Below are 25,332 nucleotides of genomic sequence, written 5' to 3'. Positions count from 1 at the left end.
TTCTGCATAAACTGATACCGATTGGCATTATTAAATGCTGGGGCACTACACAAGTGAACCATACCTGATCTGCCCTCTTCCATTAGATTTATCCCACGCTCCACCATGCCCCTGGATCCATTCCACATGCAGTTAGGGGTAGGGCACCCCTTTTTTGTGGATGTTTCCGTCACCTTTTCTGTAAGAAGTTAGGCTAAAGTTTACACACCGTGCCAGCAGACATGGCCACAAGCCCAGGAAATGGGTTGGCAGTATAGGTTGGTACAGAGACCACCCACTGGAAAGCTCAGAAGTCTGCTGCATGCGTCACTACACTACACACATTTAAACATTTGACACAGTGTCATATGAGGCCATTTGATGCAAGCGTTACATTTTCAGTATGAACCTCACTTCTGGTCATTCTACAGGCTGGAGAATGTCTGTGAAAAATACATATGCTGTTACCAGATCTGATGGATGGGCACAGGGTGAACAACTGCTCATCTCTGATGAGGCTCAACAAGGACAAAAAATGTTTGTGTTTCTGTGCAGAGGGGAAGAGACCTCACAGTTAGAGCTGGACTGTTCCCATTGATGGCAGTGCCAAATTGAATCACCTATGGCTGCTCCCTTTCTGCAGAGGTGTAGTGTGAAGGATTGGGTTCTGGCAAGGATGTAAAAGCCCTGGCTTTTTTGATTTGTATTCATTATAAAATGATGCAGGTAATCCATCTAAAAAAGGTGGGCTGCTAACCAGTGCCCCCTTTCATGAATCTCCATGCCAAAAGTGTAGTGCACACATGTGACCCGCTTCACCAGTGTCCCGCAGGGCCACGGCAATTGGTCCCCATTGGCATAGAGCAGGTTCAAAGGTCACATTTGCACTTTTGACTGCTGCTGGGGCACATGGTGCTTGGAGGCAGAGGCTGCATTACCTCCAGCAACTCTTATTCATAATACAAAAATAATTATGATAAATTATCACCTGGTGGTAGGGCAATCTTGAAATATTATCCATTACTATTTTTTGGTATGGTGGCCGATGGTTCACATAATTATTTAAGCCACATCAAATTGGAGTCATACCAGTGTCAACACTGTGAGTTCAGACCTTCTTTGAGAGGCTAGGTGGATTCTAGGTAGCCTGTCTGTCTGGATTCCCGTGAATGAGATAAAAGTCAAGATGCCTGCCTCTCTTGACTATCTAGGACGATTGGTAACTCCTCCCTGTCAGGCCCAGTAGCTCACACCAGGAAATCTCCTGAGAGTGTGGATTCAAAGTGGAAATTCCATATCAAAGGCTTGCCTCACACTATGGGTGGCACCAGAGAATACCTTTGAAGTTGTAGGCTAAGAGAGGGGTGGTCGTAGGGCTGTCAGGGAGCAGAGGTTGGCTTGAGGAAGGGTTCATCGATCTTGCTTTGCTCTGGGCTTTTCTTCCCTTCCTGTCCCCTCACCTCCTATGGAACAAGGTACTCTAGGTATGATGTGAGGAGGCAATAATTAGTTGTCTCAGGGACAGGGATTTGACTCCTTAAAGCAGGCTTACTTTCATCCAATCCCCTGTGACCTTATTCCTATAAAAAGGAGGTATCCCACTACTTCTTTGATTCACGTTTGAACCTTCAAGGACATCAGTAAGAATTAATCTGGACCCTGTTGGAGAGCAGTCCTTTCCAAAGCTATCTGCTAGAGGGGAAGACAGGTATTCCAAGACTGAAAAATGCTCTCCTCCCTACTCATCACCAGGGCACATTGGAATTTACCTTGCTGAGGATCAAGGCCTACCATTCTGCTAGGAAAACATCCTAGGCTGGGAGAGCAGAGACTGAAAAGGACTCACCTTTCCCTTGAGCTCCCTGCAGTCGGTCTCACAGCATCCAGAGAAGCTGAACCAGCCAGGTCTCCTGTCTTCATCTGTTTGCAATCTTGATGTTATCTATCACCCCCCATTTACCTTTTCTAATCACATTTCTTGTGTTGCATCAAATTTCTTGTGTTGCTTGTTGTTTCCATTTTCATTGTTACAACACTTGTAGAATATGTCCTTTTTCTTCTACCTTCTCTGCAACCTAAACTTATGCTCTGATTAGTTGACCATTGTTCCACTCCTATCTTGGATTTTCCTGCTTATGCTCTCTCTCCTCTTCAGTCAATTTATCACTCTGCCATTTGTCTTCTCTGTTTGCTTATTCCTCTTACTGCTCCTTGTCTTTCTATCCCCTTGTGTATCCAATTATTGTTCTTATATATTGTCTTTACATGTGGACATGGTCTTGTTCCTCCCTATCTTTCTTGTGTCATCTATGTGTATTTTCCAAGTTACACTCTCAGCTCCTCCCCTATCTTTCTCTTGGCTTCTCCACCCCCCCGTGCCCAACCCTGCTTTTGCCCCTTTTCTCTTCTTGCCCCTAAACTATGGAATGAGTTTTCCTCTGCTCTTAAATTCGGCTCCCACTCTTCCTCCTTTTCACTCTTATCTGTAAGCCTATCATTTATCATGCTGTAACGAAAATTAATTCTCAGCCATAATTCTCAGCAGTCAGTCATCCCTGGTAATTAATATACTTTTGTGCAAGGAAGAGACATCTGACAGCCAGCAGGGAGTAAATACGTTTAATCATGGCTTCTTCCAGCTGAAAAAGGAAATGCCTCAACTTTGTGCTGCATACATCATGTCTTTTATACAATGGCAACAGATTATGCAATCATTTTATGCCAATTAAAGGTCAAGCATCACTTGATTTTCACTGGACATGAACACTTCCTGGAACACATGACGTCCAATGCCAATTAGCATGACTTGCTTTTTTCCACATTTTCTGAATCATCTGACATATGTTGCAACAAGACATAAATACGTTGTCTGGTATTCTATTGGCTAATTTCCCTAATTTATTTCTTTCTGGCTGCATGCCAGGTTCACTTTATGAGTTACTCTGCTGGAAACTGTGGGATATATTGACCCACTCAACAGTATTTCCCCACATCACCAAGCTGCATTTGCGCAGGAACAGCAAAAGGGCTGCACTGGCTCCTGTGAGCACTATGGCCTCAAAACTGCGTTTTCTCAGAAACAAAAAGATGGCTGCACCTTCTTGCCAAGCATACATTGGGCACAATGGAACAAGGGGTCACACTGAAAAAGCGTGCCAGTGTGTTCTGACATATACAAAAGAAATGGACTGAAACGGCAGCACTGCTTTGCTGAAAGCCCAAGATCTCCATTATAAGGGAAACTTGTCACCTTTAAAATAATGCTGCTGATGCTATTTCCATATGTTCTTCCTTAAATCACTGTGATCAATAAGGCCCTGCCATGCCCAGTATCTCATTGTGCCTCAGCAAAATCAGGCATGATTTCTGAATGACAGGCCCTGTCAAACCAAATTTGAGAGAAATCAACAAGGAACTTCACTTTTACTTGCACGGGAAAACGCGTTCATTTCTTTACAAATGTATCAAAGCTCAGTAGTTCAAAAAAGACTCCAGTTATCGGAGCCATGTCAGTTTCAATGCATCTGTGCTTCAAACAAACTACTGCCTAGAAGAAAATAACTATGGCTGCGAGGCAATATTGGGAAGTCAGATGGCAAAATCGAATTTGAAAGGAAATGCTAGCAGTTTTCAACACATGTGTAAAAATGGGCTTTTGCAAAACGAATGGAGAAAAATGCCTGTTTGAAAAGTAAACTGTTGAAGGAAAGCCTGCCATTACCTAGCAATGTGAAGGGGTTTGTGGCTCGTGAAAATACATACATGGGCTATTCTATTCCACAGGTATGTTTAATTCAGGCCCAAATATCAGAAAATAAAGGTTTTAAACCGCCTTGGCTGGATTTCCAAACTGTAAAAAACAAGTTATTCCAGTTGGCAGAGTTAAAGCTTCCCCCTAGGAAGGGAGCCACACCATAAACTTCCAGAACACGAAAGTTATAAGTGCTAGCTTGAAAAACATTGAATGGACCAATACAAAGAAAGTTCACACGCTCGTCAGGCATTCGTCTGTGCTCCAGGCTGGGACAATAGAAGTCCTGGGACACTAACCTGTGAAATGGAGGGGGCCATAAAACGTTCAATCAAACTGGGGAACCCCACCCCACACAGGGCTGAAGTGACAGTTGGTGGCAGCTGAAGAAAGAAAAACATGGTCCAGTGACAGACAAAGGACTGCCATTTGCTTCCAAAGACTATTTTATAAATAAACTTTAAAGGCTTTTTATCTCTGCAGCAAGAATTAATAAAAAGGTGAAAATGTTACAGTTTAAATATGATTTTATGGGCTTTCATTGAAGAAATGGTAGAATTCACTGACGCTTTGGGGACAGAAATGGCAAAGTATTGCGGATTACAAGAAAAGCATCCATGCTGCAAATTTTGAAGTTTTGTACATACATCCCTTATAATCATCCACACCCATATATAAAGTTATGGAATTTTAGGCTGAATATTTCACACTGGAAACGACCAAAAAATTATAAAAGGACAAAACACTGTCTCACAGATTACAGGATTGGACGGCTGTGCTCTACAGAAAATATATAACCTGATTATGTCATTTATTAAGGTTCCACAGTGGTACAAATGTGTACATTCTGGTATGACAGAATTTTTGGCAAAAAGGTCCGTGGGAAGTCTTTTTACATCATAAAATGCAACCTCCTGAACTGAGTCACATCCCAGGGGAGGCAACCAACATTGATTGTTCAATCCAGTTCTTTAGAGGCAGATTTAGCTAAGCCGGCCCAGCCATAAAGACTATGATGTCATCATGCTCTATATAAAGAGTCCCTGACAAGACTCCAGACACACACTCTTCCTGACGTTCCTACGCTGCGTTCCTGTTCCATCCATCCATCCATCCATCCATCCAGATTCCAGATCCCAACTACAAGGCCAAAGCATTGCTGACCCTACTACATGGCCCACTGCAAAACCCAAGCACTGCTGATCCTATTCCCAGCAAGGTCTCAATTCTGAAAACCCACTAATCTTCCATTAAAAAGGGGAAAGCTGTGGTATTATTTTGGGAAGCATCCTGAACCAGCCTGGCTTGCTGCCCCCTAACTGCATGCCCGTTCAATCCTGCCATCCAGCTGATCTTTAGTATTCAGTGACCAGAATTGCCAGTCCAGAAGTGCCATCCGGTGACCAGAACTGCCCAGCTGTTTGCCAGGCGTGCTTCCGTGTAGTGGCCAGAACCTCTTGAAGGTCCAAAAATCCCAAACTAAAAGGTTGACTGTGAGAATAAATTACCACCCCATAGAAATCCATAGTATACCTTGTCTTGCCTTGGTCCTTATCCCACTCTCTAAGTCATCCTATCCTTATCCTGATAACTTGCTAAAACTGTCAGGATTATCCGTGCAACCCTTCCCTTGATTTCTAGTGCTAGCGCCATCTCTCTTTACAATCTTGTCTTGTTTAATCCTATTCCATTGGTCATATTTCGAGTGATCGGACTGGTTTCCGACAGGGTTGGGCGCTGGGGTGAGAGGGTTGAAGTCGCGAATCAACCCTGGAGCTTACTGTGTCCCTTTTTCGTGACCTAGCCTGAATACTCTAGTGTAAAGTAAAACTGTTCTTGTCACAACTGATTTCCTTTCCTATTTCACAGCTCCATTTTACTCAAAGCGCACCTTTTTATATCTTGCATAACTCACCCAATGTACCAGCTAGAGACCTAGTTTCTAGAATACTCCTGGGATATACCTCTACACCCCAACTCAAAAACCGCACTCCAAATCAGTGTATTTCACCCGTTTTTATTAAAAACCGTTTGGGTAATTTCCGCTCGTCAGCCTTCGTCTCCACGCTCTTCCTCTACTCCACATCGCCCCTCCCCACCTCCAGCGGTCCGCTTAGCTTCAGGCAAGAGCCGTCCTCTGACAGCTCTTGCACCGGAGACACTCGCCATGCTGGCGGACAGCGGGCTTTTCGAGGCTGCGGGCGGGGAAATGGGGGACTCAACGCAAATTGTAACAATCTGACACAGGCAAACCCAACTAGCAACCAACACACTTTAACACCGGACCCAACCAGGGAGTGAGGGAAAGCATAGAAGAACCTGATCGCCACAAGAAACATCCAAAACATCGACACTTTGTTCCCAAATCAAACAAATATTCAAACTTGGGAACGTGGAACGTCAAATGCAACATTAGACCATATCTGCATCTCTTCAGATCTAATTGAACGCATGAAGAGTTTCCATATTGAAAGAACTATCAACAGCGATCACAATTTGTTGACATGCGTATGGCATGGATCGAGAGCAGCAAAAATGGCATACCTCCTAGAAACGGAAACAAATAGTCAAAGATCACGACTAAGGCTAACTGAGGCCGACATTTCGAAAATCAGAATTGCATGGGAAAAGAAAGTCCTGTACAACAACCTGAATAATCTAGATGTAAGACCAGACTACATACTGCTACTATTGCCTTATAACAAACCACTGAAGGGGAAACGTTCTAACCTGGTCCAGCCGATACATGCTTTCAATAAAGCGCTGGTTGAACAAAGAAAAAAGGGTTGCCGTTTGAATAGGAGGGCAAAGAAGACAAATACCACAGAGGATTGGGCGAGCTGGCACCAAGAAACAAAAAGGTATCGCAACTGTTGGAAACAACAAAAGGCAGTCCAATACCAACACGATGCTGAGGACATGATGAAAAGACTAGCATCCAAATAACTGAGTGAATTCTGGTCACTGATAAAAAAGACATCTTGCTCACAGAACATGCCCCTGAGCAACGCAGTTGATGAGGATAAATGGATAAACTATCTAACGTCAGAATTTGAAGAGGCAAAGGACCCACCAGCACCGAAGTTGGGTAACGCCAAATCAACCTGGGTGAACCTGTCGAATCCCGAAGATATTGAAGCCAAAATCAAGAAATTAAAAACCTCTAGAGCTCCCGGCCCCGATGGTCTGACAAACGTGACAGTTAAACAATTCCCCAACGAGTGGTCTTTGGTGATTAGTAAGATCTTTGCAGAATGCGAGACAAAACAACAAATCCCAGAGTCTTGGCAGAAAGCAGTGATAGTGCTGATTTACAAAAAGGGGAACCGTGAGGACCTGGCTAACTACAGGCCAATCGCTTTGCTCGATATCATTGGCAAAATCTATGCAACCCTTCTCCTGGACCATCTTAGAGAATGGGAAAAAAGTGGACCATCGAAGGACAACCTCCAAACGGGTTTTCAAAAAAATTGAAGCACTTCTATCAACATCATGATCATCAACATCCTAAAAGCTAAGGTGAAGGAAGGGGCCCCAAAGGTCCACCTAGCTTTTATTGATCTATCAAAAGCTTTTGACAAAATTGATCGTAACATGCTGTGGTCCAAATTACACTCCTGGAATTGCCCCCAATCAGTGCTGGATCCAATTAAAGCGCTGCACTCAGAAAACACCATAAGAGTGACACTAAGCCAGCAAGGAACGTTATCCGAGGAAATCAAGGTGAACAGAGGGGTCAAACAGGGCTGCCTCTTGGCACCAGCCCTACTCATTGCTTTCCTGAGCGACTTCCAACACTCTGAAACGAAGTTAGGAGCTTCCCACTGAAAATGGGCAAAACAACTATACCAAGACTCCTATATGCAGATGACAACATCCTAATCGATCAGACAAAAATTGGATTACAACGAAAATTAAATAATCTGGCGAAAACTCTCTTAAAATCAACAAAAACAAAACTAAAGTTCTGACGATCGAGAAAGCAGCCAACAAAAACCAAAACAACTGTCCTGGTTCCTGGATAACGTCAAAATTGAATCTGTAAAAACCATCAGATATCTGGGTATCGATATCGACAGTTCTGGAACAGACATGGCTATGCAAAATATGCTCTGGGATAAAGCCAAAAGGTTAACAGCACAAATGCGAGTCATTGACAAAAAATTTGGAAAGTTCTCACTAATCCCTGCTATAAACTTCTACAAGGGAAAAGTGGTTCCAGCTCTGGTGTACGGAATGGAAGTCTCACTTTTCACCCCAGCCAAGATCTGGAGCAGAATGGAGGGGTTGGCCTGGAAGGCAGTCCTGGGAGTCCCTAAATCAACTTCTATGGCGGCTATTAGAAGAGAGCTAGGCCTAGTATCCCTCGCATCCATGGTAGATAAAAGTGCCATTAGCTTTTTTAGGAAAACGATCCTAGCTGAGACACTGCCGGACTTTAACATCATCAAGGACGAAATGGAAAGTGGTAAATGTACAGCTTTGAAAAGATGGACGGAGAAAAGGAATGTGAAACTCCAGGAAATAGCTTGTTCGGAAAAAGAGATGAAAGAAAACCCGGACAGAATCAAACAAAAAATAGTTAGGATGGATTGGATACACACAATGGAGTTAGCCGCAGAAAACATACTCCTCACTCATCTCCCCCCTACGTTCAACAAAGTGAAATCTCCCATAAAGTATAGCGTAAAATTCCCAGAAAAAAAGAAAAAGAAAGCTGTTCATGAAAGCAAGATTAAATCTGCTGTTAACACAGGAAATCCTAACCATCAGGGGTGATAAAAAAGAATGCTGATTATGCAAAAACCCGGAGATGAAGGAAACTTTGAAACATCTAATCATAGACTGTCCTAACACCAAACAAAACAGAGTTGTTCACCTGCTACCGCTAATCGAGAACCCGTGGATGATCCGGGAAAACGATCTATGGAACAGATTAATATCGGGGGAAACCACGAGATGGTCGGTGGCAGTGGTGAATCTAATTGAGGCTACATTCAGACAGATTGGGGAGATACCACCGCCTCTCCACGAGGACCCTGGGGCTCATCCTCTCTCAACAGAAGCAAAAAGATGACGGATTTGAGGCAAAAAACGCCACGTGGAAATTTTAACACGCGAAACTCCGAACATGAAGTCAAGAAAAGAGAATTTCGAAAGTTTTCTTTGGAAGTCACTGAATTTTCGATAAATTTATCAGGGTTTCTCTGAAATAAAAAAGTCGAATAAAAAAAATATATATATATAATTGTGTTACTTTTTATTTATCCTTATTGTACAGTACTGTGGTGAAAGTGCTTTCTAAACCCATTAAATAAATAAATCGTATCTAGCCTCTCATCTTGAATTTATTAACTGCCCTGTCTGGAAGGACTAGAGAACACTTGGCATTTTCATCAATAAGATGCTGGTTACACAAAGTAATATCTACAGTGGTCCCTAACCATGAAGGTTTGTGCCCCCACCAACAAAAGACTAAGGAGGATTGGTCCCTACTTCAACTATTAAAGGATCACAAGGATGCATTTTGATTATTCAGGAATGCTGTAGATAAAAACAATTTTACACATGATCTATGATTGAAAGTACCAGGTATTCATAGAGTGGCATTCTTTTTGTGGTCACCTTTACTGTAAGAATTTGTTTTTAAAAAGCAGAAGCAAAACAATGAAACAGCAGTACATGCAAAGGTGGCAGGGAGTAGAAGGAAGAGTGGGATAAGTGGTACATCATGGAAAGAATGCTACAGTAAGAGGACAGTGATCCAATTAAAAGCAGGGTCGGCCACAGGTATAAAAAAGAACATTCAATCCATGAATTACATTTATCAACTCAGGTTTTAAAGCTTGAGCCAGTGTCTTGTGAAGGCACAGTCACCATCTGCATTCCATGTATCTTGAATGTAGGCCAACTATCGAATACAATTCAATGACCTGTCTGGCCCTTGTGTGACAAGAAAGACTAGGGATATCCATAGGCGTTACAGAAATGTCTTGACGTCATCGGATGATGTATTGCTCTTTATTTATGCATTCATTTATGTAATGGTTTTGCATACTACCCGAGCCCAAAGGTATCCAAGTGCCAGCTTATAATGAGACAAAGTGATGACAGACAGGAAGGTCAGAATGAATTAAGAGAAAGTTCCGGAGCAGAATTAACTGTTGCTTTTCACTCAAGGTGATAATGATCCTCACATTGCGGAAGCTTGTCTGCAGGTTCTTCCATTCTCTAGGCCTGTTCTGAAAAATGATATTCTTTCTATAGTGGTTTCCCTTATGAATGGACAATGATTTTGAAGATGTTGAAGGGGGAGGCAAAATGCATATGGGAGAGTGTTTTTGTTCGGGTATCCTTTTTCATTTACAAAGGACTTGTACCACATACAATTTTATGGATTGAAGTTTGGAGCTTCAATACTAAGAGAGAGATTCTCAAAAGCATGCACATCTTAATGAAGTGTGCAATGCACAAAGATGCATCTGTGCCACCACACATCTCATTGAATTGCACATATTCACAAGGAAAATGTCAAAAAATGACCTATGTGCAAGAGAGCTCAAATGGTTGCGCAAAAGATGCACAAATATGTGGCCATTTAATGGCACATCTGACGACATGAGGCTCTTTCTGGCGCATCTGTCAAATGCACATTTGTGAAGTGGGAATGCCAACATAAGCATTACTTTGTGCCAAAAACATGTGCATCTCATCAGATGTCCCCAGAATGGGTGTATCTACCCTAAAAAACACAAGCAAAGTATTTGAGACAATGTTCATCTTCTTCTTGCATTATGTACATAATAGGACTGAGAATAACACAATAATGCATATTTGTTAACTTCAGCTGTGTGGTGGGTCTACATTGCAATGTGGATTGCTTCCTATGGGCGTAAGTGTATACAATTTAAATATCTTAGGTGGTAGTTTTGCCATGTGATTCAGGAATGTTGTAGAGTACTATCTATGACTGTGTTGATGTAGAGTAGGAATATGCATTAAATCCACATAGGTGTTTACAAAGTGTCAATGTGATTGCTTTACAATCGCATGGAAAGTGATTCACTTCCTAATGCACTCTCATTGTTTTGATTGTACGTATTGAAAGATGTTGAACCTCTGAAATGGGTTTGGGATGTGTGTGGGCATCATGTATTACCTGAAAACCTCTGCGGACATGTGCATGTCATGTACATTCACTGGCCAGTGGTCTGATCAAGTGGCAGCAATCTATTGTGTACTGCCCTGCCTCCAAGTGTTCTGATAACGCATAGTTCCAAAAGACGTAGCTGTCGGTTGTACTTCCATAATAGCATTTGCATTCATGATTATGTAGCATGCATCACACATTTTCTGTACATGCAAGAATGCCATTGTATCCTGTTCCTGTACAAGTGTTCTATGGCTGCAGGGGTATGAGGGATACATTGGTGCAATCAATGGCAACGCAAAGGAACTGTACCCAGCTATGTCTTAAAATGCCCTCACTATTCCTGCCCTGCTACATGTATAATGAGGCATGCCTATACTTGCACTGGCAGTTGTAAGGATTACGTTGACGAATGTGTGTAGGGCCTGCAGCTGTGAGAATGATGATATCATCACTGAGGCCATTGGTTTGTATTTGTATTTGTATTTATTTGTTTATATAGCGCTTTATGCCAAAGCGCTGCACAATTGAATAACTTGGTACAAAAAACTTGGTTCTCTTGAAGGAGCCTGTGGCAAAGTAATGCAAAACTGACAGTAACTTGACTAGTGGTGGTATGGCAGGAGCGCCCATTGTGGGTGTGATAAAGGCCCCCTCCTACTCGCTCTCCAGTATGATATGGGGTGGGAAGAGGTACCTCTGACTCATAACACCTCAAAACAGCACATTTTTAACAAACACAATCACTCTGATGTTCTGAAATTGAAATGTAATACTCACTTTTTCTTTTTTTGCAAATATAATATTTGTATGAAGAACAGTAATCATTGACCCAGTAGCCATCTTCAGCAATAATGCTAACACAGTCGTTCTGTAAGTCGTCCGATGGAACCCGTTCTTTCCAGTTTACAAAATCCACAGAAGACTTGTCTAAGTATATCCAAGTCCCTAAAATTGGACCAAAAAGTATGAAAGGATTATCTTAATAACAATGGAGCAAAAAAGTGATATTGATTTTACAAATTCCCTAGAAACACAACATTCTACAGTATTACATAATATTTAGAATAATTGAACATGGTAGAGTTAGAGCTTCATTTAGTTGGAAGGCAAACTTAAACACACTATCCAACTTATTTGCATTTGTGAACAAAATGCAAAATCTGCCATTTTTAAAAGTGCTGCAACATTTCTGAAATGTTAATAGACGCAATGTAGTCTTGGAAATGGAATGGAGTGTTGCTGTGTGGCATGCCCTTTGCTCTCCTGAGGTCGATACATTGAGGGCCATGAATGGGCCATAATGCTGACACTCATTATTACTGTGCTAAGAAACTGGAAGTATTCATATGAAGCACTATACAAATCACAACATTACTATTAATAGCTGTATCATATGCTGATCTCGCATTCCCTCTCTCTCTCTCTCCCTCGCTCTCTATCTGTGCTCTCCTTATCTTTTTCTATGTGGGTGAGAGTTATGCAGTCAAGTGTACATTTGCCAAAGCTACCCCAGCTGTCGCTGGCAGCTGTATGGCAGAGAAAAGCATACTTTTATCTGGGGGTGGGGGGTTAGTGTTTTTTTTTAAGCCTGTTTAAAAAAACAAAAAGGGGAAATTATGTAATTGCACTACCATACTAAACCAACTTTTAAAAAAAATATGACTATTTCTAATGTTCGCTTCCAATATACATTGTAGTCATAATAACAATGTTACACTTGTCTTACTGAGCAAAGCACATGATCAAAACTTAGACTGAAGTTTAAAATTACAAGGTGAAGAGTCTGGGACACTCCTATTGCACTCTTTCTTTTAAAACACCCCTATGAGAAAGGGGAAGGTGACGAATAACAAGACAAAATCAAAGCACATTTTAGGAACATATGAAGACCACGGATTTCACTATGTGACAAATATGCCTTTGATCAAAGGATTGTATGCTTAAATCACTGAGTGTGTAATACACATAAGGCCTTTTTCAATTTTCACCCCAGTCACCCTAAAATTAAACCGTTTGGAACAGGGAGGCATGAGTACTGATTCGGAGAGCCTCAATATTTGGATGTAAGGATAAAATGGTTGTGCCATTAATCACTGCAATGGAGACTGACAATAAGCATTTTAGCTGGGTCCCAGGGTAAGGGTGGCTGTGCACATGCTCATATTCGAACGAGCATGCATTCTAACAGACTAATATACATAGGATGAATTAAATAGCATGCTACCCATCTGTTACTCATTTTAACTAGCTTGGAGTACAAATGTGAATTCCTGAAAGCTGGTGCCCACTGCACCCGCCTTACTAATCATCAGACCCCATTTAAATGAAGTCACCCCCTTTGGAGGAGCTTGTCAGGAAGCACACTAAGATTAGCGGGAGTACAATCCTATAGGTTTAGTAGCTACCTATTACTATTTCAATCTACAGATTTTGCAGCAAAACCTTTCCCTTTTCTTGTTGCCACATGTTAATACCAATGCCACTATGTGCTGGGTGGGGGTGGGGAGGGCCTGCATAATATTTCTTCACGGTGGAGTGGGCATTACACCCACCTCTTGCTTCTCCTTCATGTCACAATGGATGTGTTTACTATTTTATCTAAACTTACATTAATAGCAGTACATTATTTTTATCTAAATGTATCTGGGTATGGAGCAAATGTGGAAGCTGTCCATACTCGCAGCCAATACAGTAAAATGTCCAGTTGTACTGAAAATGCTGCACTATTTCTTGAGGCTTATCAGGGAATGGACAAACGACTCCAGCATCTTGTGTGCCAGTGCAGCACCGCTGGGCCTGGCTTTGGAATATTTAAAAGGTTGGCCCTGGATTTTATGGATCAGGGGTCCATGGGAAGAGTTGACATTTGCCTGTCCTTTCAAGATATTGGATCAAGCAGCCTGGAGCGGCTTGACGCATCCTCCAAATCAGCATTCAAACAATGGGGGGAATTTTCAAGTGAGCAGTGCAGAAAGTGAAAGTGTAAAATTGCTTTTACGCTTCCATTTTCCACTCCAGCTCATTTTCCTGCCGTTCTGAGGCTTGGGAGAGTCTTGGAAGAGCACGTGGTTTTACGACTGCATTAGATTTTCCTGCAGGGGTACAACCAAAGATTGCAATGGAATACGCCTTGGTTTAGCACCCGTGCAGCGATCATTATCATCACGACTGCATTGGAGATTGGAATCTTAGATGCCTGGTGCCTGGAAGGAACTCGTGGAGTGAGACTGGCGGCTAGCCTGTTCAGGTCATGCAAGGGTGAGCCACTCAGGATGGACTGGGCTGCAGCCAGTAATACTGTTGCAAATGTAGAACTATGTAGTGTTGCACATGGCAGAGGTTGAACCAGGCATACAACCAGGGACGTCTGTCCTTTGATTAGGAGTTAGACCTTGCTGCGCTGCACAGGAGTGGCGTACACCTAATTTCCTATAATGGGGGGGGGGGCTTGGGCGTTTATCTTCCTCTTGCTCTACCCTGAAATGTGCCTGGCCATGTCCTCACATTGCCAACCTGCCTTTCCCTTTTCCCACTCTCACATCATGCTGTGTTCTATAAAGCCTACGCACCTCTCTCCCGCCCTGCAATGCTCAACCTACCCTGCTATTCTCTCATCACAGTGGCCTCCTCCTTTCCCCGGCTCCACACTGTTCTGCATCCTCTTGTGCCTACCTCTCTGCCGTCCTGAGGCAATGCATCAATTTTCCATTATATCTTTTCCATGTTGCCCAATTACTAATAATATTCGCTATGTCCAGCGTTATTTAAAAAAAGAAAAAAATGTTATCTGCATCACCCACCAACGGATACTAATCAAGATGAGCATGACGTCCTTGCTTTCCTAGGGAAACAGGGATGTACACCCACATGACATGGGCCGTCAAAGGGGTTACACATATGTAGATGTTTCATTCTTGAAACCATAGTTTCCAAAAGCCTTGACTATTCTCTGAATGGACCTGGGACTCTAAATGCAACATCAGCAGAAGATAAGAAACACGCTCCCCACCTTCCACATTTTTGTAAAGTCCTATCCAAAGGTCCGTAGACTTATCCTTTAGTTGCTCCAGTTCTTCGTATATAAATGTCGCCTCGATCCGATCTTCCACGGAAGCTAAGCTTGCATCTGCAAAACATAAATCACATGTTAGGCATTTGCGTGGCAAAACATGTAGCCTTGAAGCATGAAATGGTGGACGCGCATCTTACGTCTGCAGCATAAAAGCCTTGCCTTCAGAAATGATTGTGTAGCACCCTCAGCAGTGGGAACCCTGGAAGAGTCAAATGAACACTTCATGCTTCCAAAGTCAATATAAGCCTCATGCCGAGTTTGCCGCTCCGGAAATAAGGTTGCCGGTAAACTCACTGGCACCCTTGTTTCTGGACCGGCAAACTACGGGTTTGCCCGCGGGAAGCCGCTGTGGCCGGCAGGTCTGACCCTGCCGGGCACAGCCGTCACGGTAGGCAAAACCATCACGGAAGCGCCGGCACCATTAACAACGGTGCTGGTGCTTCCATGTCCCCACTCTCATAGAGTCCTATGGGGATCAACAAAATTACCGGCGTCTGACTTCCCGGGAGCCAGACTTGTAATAGCCCGGTGCCACTGGAAAGTCAGGCGCCAGTCATTTTTTACGGGTCCGGCGGAAATGGGCCAGTAGCACCAGCAAAGTTACCACCGTTATCCGTATTGAGGCCCAATGTAGCATGCCCTTTGGGTCAGTATAACCAGCACTGCTGAAACTGCCCTACAAGCTTGGGTATGAATGGTAAACTATCTTGAGCAAGAAAGACAAGCTTTTCCTTGTTAATTTACTAGACACTCTTCAAAGAATACACTACTTCATTTTCTATATGACCATTCTTATTCACTCAAGAAATCCCGACCATTTTCTCAACTGTTAGGAATCTGGAAAATCGCCTCAAATGATGACACTTTTGAAGGTTGCACTTTGAATGTAACTCCCACATTCGCCTACCGAAAATACACATCCAAGCCCATAAATTCAGCATTTGATCGTTTTAAAAAAGGTTCCACAAATGCCAGTATTGTTAGGAAAACACAATGATACCACACCCACTCGGATTACGTTATGTTATGTTAACAAAATGTGTATAGTGCGGGCCTACACCAATAAAGGCATCATTACCTCTGTTCATTCATAGGGGCCCCTATTAATATTGATCTCAATCATAATTAAGCTGCCTTGGTCTGTGCTAAGTGCAGAGAAATAACCTGTTATTCATTTTAATACCACACTGGTTGTTGCCTTCAAACGATAAAGGAATTGTACATTTCTTAATGAATTTGCGATATTTTTTTCTTTGAATCAAGTGACAGTCAATTGAAACTCCATGAAAAGGAGGAGGGACTTCAGTTATATTGGAAGTGTGCACAACAATGTCTTAGAAACGTCATCACTGTAAGAGCTCTGTACTGGCATGGAAAAGTCACTAGCATGTTTTGCAATGGAATCTGTTATCCATTCCATTAGATGTCTGTGTGAAAAATTGTATGTGGAAGAAAGGTCTAGAAGCAGAACATCCAACTCAAACAACAGGGACATGACATGTTTCAGAAACTAGTCATTTAGTCGAACAACCACGCTGATCTTGTTCTCACCATTTTTTTTAAAAAACCCTCCAAAAGATGGTGATTGGGTTAAAACTTTGAAACTAAAAGAAATCGGGTGGATTCACAAATTGTCAACCATTTCTTCACATGGAATAAGATTCAGAGCACTACGTTTCACTACTATAAAGTGAAGAAAACCAACATTGGTGGCTGGTTACAACTTTGGTCTCAAAATATTTGCTTTATTAATTTCAGCCTCTCTTTTACCTGTTTCCCTATAGTCTTTGCTATTAATAACAATGCCCACGCTGTAAGCTCATTTACCAGTTACAGCCATGCTATGCATTAGTACTCATGTTGTGCAGCAGAGATTGTCATCAATAGCACAATTCATCACACTATTTACAGACTTTGTAAACAAAATACCAAGTTCTTCCGTGATTTGCAGGTATTGAAAATGCCCTGGTACATGTCACACTGCAGTAGTGCACTGTTGTCACGCATGTGCTCAACAAGCATAGCACGGTCACATTCCATTATGCAGGGTTTGCACAACATGCCCATTGCCTGCGATGCCCAGTTAGCAGAGCAGTGCCTAATTGCAATATGCTCAGTTTGCACAGTCGTGCCAGGTTCCATTACACCCAGTGAGTAAAGCAGTGCCAGCTTCCGTGATGCCCTTTTACCAAAGTATTGCCATATTGCATTATGCCGATTTCACAAAGAAGTGCCATAATCCTTAATGCCCTGTGAGCACATCAGTGACAGTGTGGGGGAGATGAGATAGACGCCGTTCTGGAATGTTAGGAAGTGGGTGTGCAGGGAAAGTTTGTGTGCAGGGAATGTTTGTGAGTGAGGTGGAGTTTGTGTATGGATTGTAGAGGTCCTACTTGCTCTCCCTCCTCCCCTCCCACGTGTGGCCCTCTCCCCCCCCCCACCTTCCTGCTGCATAGACAAGCCTTGTCATTTCACGTTAAACTGCTGGATTCAGGGTCCCCGCGCCTGTCCAGCCTCCCTGGTCACACAAGGAGGGAACGAGAATACTGTTGGAAGCCTGATACTTCTGTCCAGAGTGCAGACCTTTTAGTTGGCGATAGGGAGTTGCACACACCTGCCCTCCATTTATTCCCAATCATTGGGCCCCTCATCACGTGCACCAGGAAGCAGAGGGCATGCTGTCTACGTGAAGTCTGTCAGGCCATATGTAACCAAGCAACACTGCGCATGCCTCGAGCAAGTGGACCCCCCAAGTTCCATGTGCATTTTACCAGGCAACAGGGCAACGTCTGGAGCACCCCAGAAGTTCAAGGCAACAGGTAGTGCTCTGGCGGCCCACCTCACCAGTAGATGTGGAGCAGCAGGAACCTGCCACCGGGGAGCTATTTGAAAGGTGTAGACATGTTTTCAGTGCACCAAAGTGACGTAGATTTCTGTGACTTGTCACGGAAACCGAGGAAACCAATTTCGAGCACATTGATCCCACTACTCCAGTCATGGTGTATTGTACACGTCTATTATTTGAACCTGTTTTTTCAACTTCTTAAGTTAATGTATTGTGTGGGCTTCTTGAGTTAGTCTATTAATTGATTCCGCTGCAGGTTATTGAGTCATCAATTCAGGCAAGCCCACCTTCCAGCCAACCACACAGGGAAAGGTTCTATGTCGTTTTATCTACATAAATTCCTTCGAAGTAATTTACTTCGAGGAATAATGCCGAAAACACTCATCACATTGTTTTACAAATTTGGGGGGGTTGTCCCAAACCCCTCTTTCCTTATACTAGCCCCCCTACCCTCCATCCATAGTCCCTCCCCATCCTTTCTAAACCCTTACCCCACCCCATAAATAATTTGATGTGTTTTTTGGCATAATTCCTTCTAAGTAAATTAAATCAAAGGAATGGCTGACGGCAAGCGACGGGATACTGTGGCAACCATTATTCTCTGCGAGCACTGGCAAAAAGATTTGGCACCTACATTCTTCCAATTGGGGTTGAAAGGTTTGATGAAGAGAAAAGGAATTCTATTCTTCTGACATTCCTTGTTGAAGGCCAAAACAGCGTTCGTACCTTACCTCTTGTTACATTGGGTGAAGGGTATGGGGATGCTCATGTTGTTTTCCATGCTACCCAAGTAATGCTTCATGAATGGTGAAGGGCGAACATTGTGCAGGACAGGCACCTGTCTTTTGTCAGAACACAGGAAATGAAGCAGGAAATAACACCTTTGGTAGCCCCACGGAGTGTGAGTGTGGAACAGTGGCCATGGGAATCAAAAGAGGCCAGGTTGCCTACTGCTGTAACTGTAAGAAGCTACAACAGCGACTACCCATAGTTAAGGACTTTAAACTGAAAAGCATTGTTAATATGGCCACAATGGCATAGTAGTCTTCTGAGTAAACTAAGGCCATCAGTAAAATTGAAAGCATTGAAGTGGGGGTCATAGGAAGGATAGGAGCAAGGGCAGAAGTCAGACACAGGGCCCTGTTGAGGCATGTAGGAGTGAGGCTAGAACCGAGCCCAGAGTGAGTGCTGACCGCCTGCCCGGGGAGTGAAGAAGTGGCACACATGTTTTGCATGTAGTAGCCCTGATCACATACCATCTAGTTCCCACAGTTGTTTCCAATCATTGACATGCTGGAAGTGTGACAAGAGAGGTCATATAGCGCCTGTGTGTCAGGGCAATGGCGAAGGAATTAGACTAGTGGTGGAAGAAACACAGCTGGTGATCTATGGAATGAATGATTGCCACCGTAGAAGAAGTTGATGTGGAGGTTATGGAATCCGTGTGGTGCATTGACAGTATGCCATTGCAAACAATGGCAGGTTCTGCTTTGTGATACGTGTGGAGGAATTGGGTGAACTCAACATCAATCACCAAGCATACAGCAGGGCAAAAATAGACATGATTGGATTGTGCAGTGTTAAAATTGAGTTTAAGGAAAGAAACACCAAGGGCAAGGTCGATGTAGCATGCAAGGATATGGCCTTACTAAGTTAGCAATGGTGCCGGTGCTTCAGTGTCCCCATTCCCATGGAGTCCTATACCATTCCACTGCCACTGTGATATCAGGCAGCAGAAACGGTGTTACAGGTAAGGCGCCAACCTCGTAATGAGGCCCAATGTTTTGAACTGCAACATTAAAAGGGTGTTTGAAGTCATTTGTGGAAAAAAGCGCTTTATCGCGGGGAAGCATTTACAATAAAATGTGCATGTAGTCATGTTTTATCCTGAAGAATAGAATCTGTTATCACTGCAAAAGAGAAACAAGACTATGAGATGTGCGCTTTCATTCTTGAAGTACATAGGTCATGTTAAACTCATTTAATTGCACTTGTCATTTTTTGTGTTACTCATAACCTTAATTGCTTATAAAGTACTTGAAAGTAATTAAATCAGCTGTGGTCTATTTAATGTGTGTTCTTGTTACTGGTGATGGCATATAGACAGGTACAAAGCTAAGGAGGTATTTTATTACCGCCAGCGGTATAAAGCAAGATTCACCAAAACACTGAAATGTGGCAAACCATAAGGAGCTGATTCCCCATATAGCAGTCTACAGGTGAGCTGGTGTCTATGCAAAGTGTCTACACAATACCGCCAATGAAATACCAACAAAGTGGAAAAATTGGGTCCTAGTGCACAACAGGGCCAGTTTTTAGCTTGCCGCTCATGATCCCAATATAAGAATAACATCAGGTAGTCCTGTGGCTTTGGGTCTCATGAAATACCCCAATAATAGCCGCTTTAATTGAAGCCCATCACTATCATGCTAAAGTTCCTGTTTTTGTCAAACCCTCCTTCCCTCATTCCTGTTGGGAACTGAATAAAAGAGCTGGCATATGGTGATGTCCTCCCTGCATGGCACATTTCCAATTCTGCCGTGTTCCTTGGTTTCTGGATTGGTTCTCACATATCCATGCATACTCACATCGGAAAACTTGATGCACCCTCTAAATCCATCTGCATTCTATCTGGTTCATCCAGCAGTACATACCTAATTCTGATTTTGGGGTGACATGTCCAATCACTGGTTGTTTCCAAAATTGATTTTGAGAACTCAGCCTTGAATGGACTTCCTAAATCCATTCTCGCCAATGGCCAGTGTGGTCATTGGATCGTTGAAGTTCGACCACATAACCTCAGTGGTTAAACTTGTCAGTTCATGACAACGTTTAACTTGCTTGCTCATTGGGATAGCACTGCTATCTAGCTGATTAAGTAAAAGTCTCTGGCAGTCTGAAAGGACTTTGCAACCACACAATGACTATGTCACACATTTTAGAAGAGCTTTAACTTCTCTAACTGTGAGAATAAGCAGCAGTTTCCTGTCCTTTAGGGAAGACCCAAAGACCTTAATTTGACAGCCTTTTTTGGCTCTTAAAATGATATACCTAGTTGAACTGGTGTATTGCTACACCTTTCATCTTCTGATCTGCTTAGTTGTTCCCAAAGCAGGCGCATGTACCATTGATTAGGTAGTAGCTTGTTTTATATTTTAGATTTTTATTAGAACTTTTTATTCATTTGTTATTTTGTACAATACTCCACTTCAAGCTGTATTAAATAATGAAATAATAGTAATAATTTAATAGCATTATTTTGTGTCATTTTCTACACAGATCCATGACTGACTATGAAAAAAACCTTTAGACTCTTATTTTTAATACAGCTATATTCAAATATGCTTTACCAAAAATGTTCAAGTTTTAAAATCCAGATTTTCCACATGTTCTAGCACTTGTTTCATAGGAAATGTTGTGAATTGCACAGCTTCTATTCCATCAGTATGACGTCACTGCCAAAACAATACATGAACATATCTCATGTAAAATGGCTAATTCCGTAACCTGTATTTACATTGTTTGACTGATTTTGGCCTCGACCATTGCACCCATTTTTCACTGGCTCGCTTCTCACATCCGTTTACTGGATGAATATCCCCATCATTTAATTTGCTCCAAGCCCCACTTGTTTCATTGGCTTTTAACCCCATACTTATACTGGCCTGTGCCCCTTTCTTGATACTGGTCTGTTTTATTGTATTTATTTTATTGCACATTTTTAAGGCGCTTTATGCAACAGAATTTTGTTTCATAGCGCCACAAGGCTAAATGGGAAGGGATCAGGGGAAATAAAAACAATGGCAAAACAGTAATATTCAGTCGTGGTCCTACTAGGCCTTGCGGCATTCGGCTTTGCAAGTGTGTTGAAGAGCAGTGCAGGGGAAGGGGATGGAAGGGGGAACAGAGGAGTGGACAAGTGCTGGAGGAGGGCCAGCAAGGGTAGTGCTAAGGGAAGTGCTAAGGGAAGCCAAGAAGGAGAACTTTAGGCTAAGTGCTGCTACAGGCAATTCTCAAGGTGGGATGTGGAGTCACCAAGCATGAGCCTGCAGGTCAGTGCAGTGTGTGTGGGGGAGGTATTGACTGGGAGGAAGGGCCTGGATTCCTGTAAGAATCATGAGGATCAGGCCACCAGTCACAGTGACAGTGGGTTGATTAGCAGGCAAGGGAACGAGCAGAGTTTTGAGCAGTTTCAGGAACTTAAGGAGGTCCGTCTCAAGTCCGAGAGGAGCAGGGAGGCTGTTCCAAAGGGAGGCACCAGCGGAGGAGAGAGACCTGCCCCCCACTCTCTGCCTGGAGAAGAATTTGACAGGAGTTGGAATTAGAGGAGCGTAGGGCGCTAGCAGGGGAGTATTTAGAGAGGGAAAGTTGGCGATAGCGTGGTCCCAGGCCCCAGAAGGCCTTGTAGTTGATGCAGAGGGTCTTGCATTTGATCCTTGCAGCCACCGGGAGCACGTGGAGAGATTTTAGGGCTGGAGAGATACAGTACCTGGGCTTCAGGCCAAGGATAAGTCTTGCAGCCCTGTTCTGGATTAGCTGGAGGGGGCGAAGGGAGAAAAGATGGAGGTTGAGAAAGAGGCTGTTGCAGTAGTCCAGCCTGGAGAGGACCAAAGCTCTGGAGACATTGAGCTTCTGGGGGAAGGTGAGAAAAGGAAGAATACCTCTGAGGAGGTGGAGCTGTTAGTGAGGCTTCTTAGTAAGGTCCATGATGTGAGGGGTGAAGGAGCTGAGTCAAAGATGACCCCAAGGGTTTTGGCCATACAAGATAGTGGGGGTAGAGGGCCCAAATAGGGTGGCCAGAGGGTAGGAGAAAAAGAGGGCACAGGTGTCGCGATGAGGAGGATCTCCGTCTTATTGGCATTACGAGAGAGATAATTCGCTGCACACCATACCTGAATGGCGGACAGACAGTCGGGATGAGAGATGGGGAAGAGGGGGAAGTAGAGGGAAGTTTGAAAGAAAGCTGTGTGTCATCAGCGTAACACTGGAAATGAGGAGAGAAGGAGGAGATCAGGTGAACAAGAGGGGTGAGACTGATATTAAAGAGCCATTGGGATGTAGCCCTGGGGGATGTCACAGGTGGAGAGATTGGTGGTGGAGGAGAATGGGCTCAGTTGCAGCTGGGAAGGGTAGGTAGTGAGGAAGGAGGTCAGCCAATCCAGTGCCCGGCCAATGATGCCAAGGGTGTCACTGAGTCATTTTATGAGGATGGAATGTTTGATCGTATCAAAGACAGATCAGAGATTGAGCAGGATGAGAACAGCAGGAGAGTTGGAATAAAAACTTGCAAGCCTGGTTTCACAGGTGCTCAGGAGAGTGGTTTTCATGGCTCTGGATGCCCAGAGTCCAGATAGATGGTAATGAAGGCAACCAACAAGATCAGTATGGAGGGTCGGTTGGGGAGGACCAACTTTTCCAAGAGTTTACAGAGGGGGGGTAGTAGGGATAGGGCAATAGTTAACCAGGCAGGTTGGATCAGCATACAGCTTTTTTTTAGGAAAGGGTGCACAAGGGAGTGCTTGAGGGATAAAGGGAAAGAGTCAGTGGCGAAGGAGTGGCAACAGAAGTCTGAGCCGGGGCAGGAGAGGAAATGTCCTTGATGGTTCTGGAGGAGCAGAGGCCACCTGTTTGGAGGAGACCTTCGTAGAGCGGACCACTTTAGAGACCTCATCCAGTGCTATGGGCAGGAGGAAGGAGGATTATGGGGGTGGGAGGAGGGTGCCAAGGGAGGCAGGGGAGTAGGTATGGGGAAGGTGATAGGGGTGGAGGAGAGTGAGGACAGGATATCCTCAGTATTGGATGTGAAGTAGGAGGCCAAGGCAGTGCAGAGAGCCTGGGAAGGGATGTGGAGACTGCAAGTGGATTGCCGAGTTTCTTGCAGATTTTGAAAAGTTCAGTCATGTTATTAGTAGCTCCAGAGATGTGGGCATGGATGTGAGCCCGCTTCTTGGAGTAGATAGAACTGCAATATTGCCTTTGGAGCAGGTAGCAGGCCAGTTTGTCAGAGGATAAGCCCAAGGGCTGCCAATTTTGTTCAGCAACTCTACACTTGCGTTTCAGGGATGCTGGTTTGGAGTCATACCAGCTGTTGTTCTTGGTGTCAGGCTTTAGGCGGATCCTTATGGCAGGGGCAAGGATGTCAAGGGTGTTAGAAATGGCAAGATGTAGGTTAGCTAGGACAGAGTCAGATGGAGGGCTAGGAGCAGGGTCTGAGGGAGGATGAAGGTGGAGGCAAAAGCAGCAACTGACATTCACGTCATCGGTCGAATGACGGCAAAGGAGGCTGGCAGTGCAGGGAAAGGCTCCGAAAGCAGGCCCAGGGGCCCCAGGTGGGGCGAAAGGCGAGAGTGGTCAGACCGAGAGAGGGGGGTGGTGACAGGATTAGAGATAGGGATGTCACCAGAGATTAGGGAATCAAGAGTGTGGCCGACAGAGTGATTCGGGCCGGAAGGAAGAAAGGTGAGAGAGAGGGAGTCAGATTGTACCCAGAACTGAGAGGTGATGATTTAAGAGAGTCAAGGTGGATGCTGAAGTCACCAAGGAGGAGGAGTTTGGAAGAAGAGGTTGAAAGGAATGAGGCAATGTTGGCCCATTCAGAGAAGAAGAGGGAGATAGGGCAAGGGGGTTCTATACATACTGGCGAGGGTGAGAGAGAAAGTAGACGAGAACCCGAGCCTACAGACAAGGCATTGAAAAGAGGAGTAGGATTGAGTAGGAATGATGGAAGCAGGGACCCACTTAGGGATGATCAGGGCCACTCCACCTCTAAGCCTGTTGAGTCTGGGTTTGGAGAGGATTTTGTAATCCTCAGGAGGGAGAGTGTCAAGAGCAGTGACCGAGCTGGCATTGAACCACGTCTCGGTAAGAGCAAGGACGTCCAGGTCAAAGACAGATGTCAGAGGAGGGTTTGAGAAAAGCGCAAGCATTCAGAGTAGCTAAGTGAAGCTGGTTACCACATTTGAAGGCTTTCCAAGGAGGTGTACAGGGGCTTGGTACTCCCATTGATGGTGGTGGAGAAGTCAGGGGAGAGGAAGCATGGGTGGCAGAAGGGAGGAAGTTTATGAGAGAAGGTAGGCACCGGTGGAGAAGGAGAAGAGTAGGTTGTGAACCTTGGGCCATGATAGTGCCATTGTGATAGACATTAATGATATACCTAGAGGATGACCATTAATGGGTGAGGAGGAGGAGAAAGGAGAAATAGTAGAGACCAGATGGAGGCCAAAGGTCAGGATAGGGGACAGTCAGAAATGGTCTGTCTGGAAGTGGCATTGACTTAAGTGTCAGCGATAGACAGGCCTGTTACCCAATCTTCCTTCCAGAGGCCTCTAGCCCATTCTTCCACTAACCTATACCCACTATCATGTCGGGGGCATATGTTCAACATTTTACCATATTCTTCCACTTGTCTGTACCTGCATCTGTCAAAATCCTGTACCCCACACTGACACTGAGCTTCACCGCAGTGTGCTAATGACATACATCCTCATCCTGTCACTGGCCTGTGACCTTATCATATGACTGGTTTATAAACA

General features: G+C 43.9%; 1 protein-coding gene across 1 annotated transcript in view; it reads right to left on the bottom strand.

Moving 5' to 3' along the window:
• LOC138569908 (macrophage mannose receptor 1-like) overlaps window positions 1–25,332 on the bottom strand; it is a 745,141-nt gene that overhangs the window by 71,151 nt on the left and 648,658 nt on the right. Inside the window, exons 27-28 of the mRNA XM_069648337.1 lie at window positions 14,893–15,009; window positions 11,661–11,828 (exon numbers count right to left, since the gene is read on the bottom strand). Of these exons, the coding sequence (XP_069504438.1) occupies window positions 11,661–11,828; window positions 14,893–15,009 (285 nt within the window). The remainder of the gene's footprint in view (window positions 1–11,660; window positions 11,829–14,892; window positions 15,010–25,332) is intronic.

The sequence above is a fragment of the Ambystoma mexicanum genome, chromosome 2q, assembly GCF_040938575.1.
Source record: "Ambystoma mexicanum isolate Mex_15411 chromosome 2q, UKY_AmexF1_1, whole genome shotgun sequence".
NCBI lineage: Eukaryota > Metazoa > Chordata > Amphibia > Caudata > Ambystomatidae > Ambystoma > Ambystoma mexicanum.
The sequence above is the reverse complement of the archived record's forward strand: the minus strand, read 5'-3'. Positions and strand labels throughout refer to the sequence as shown.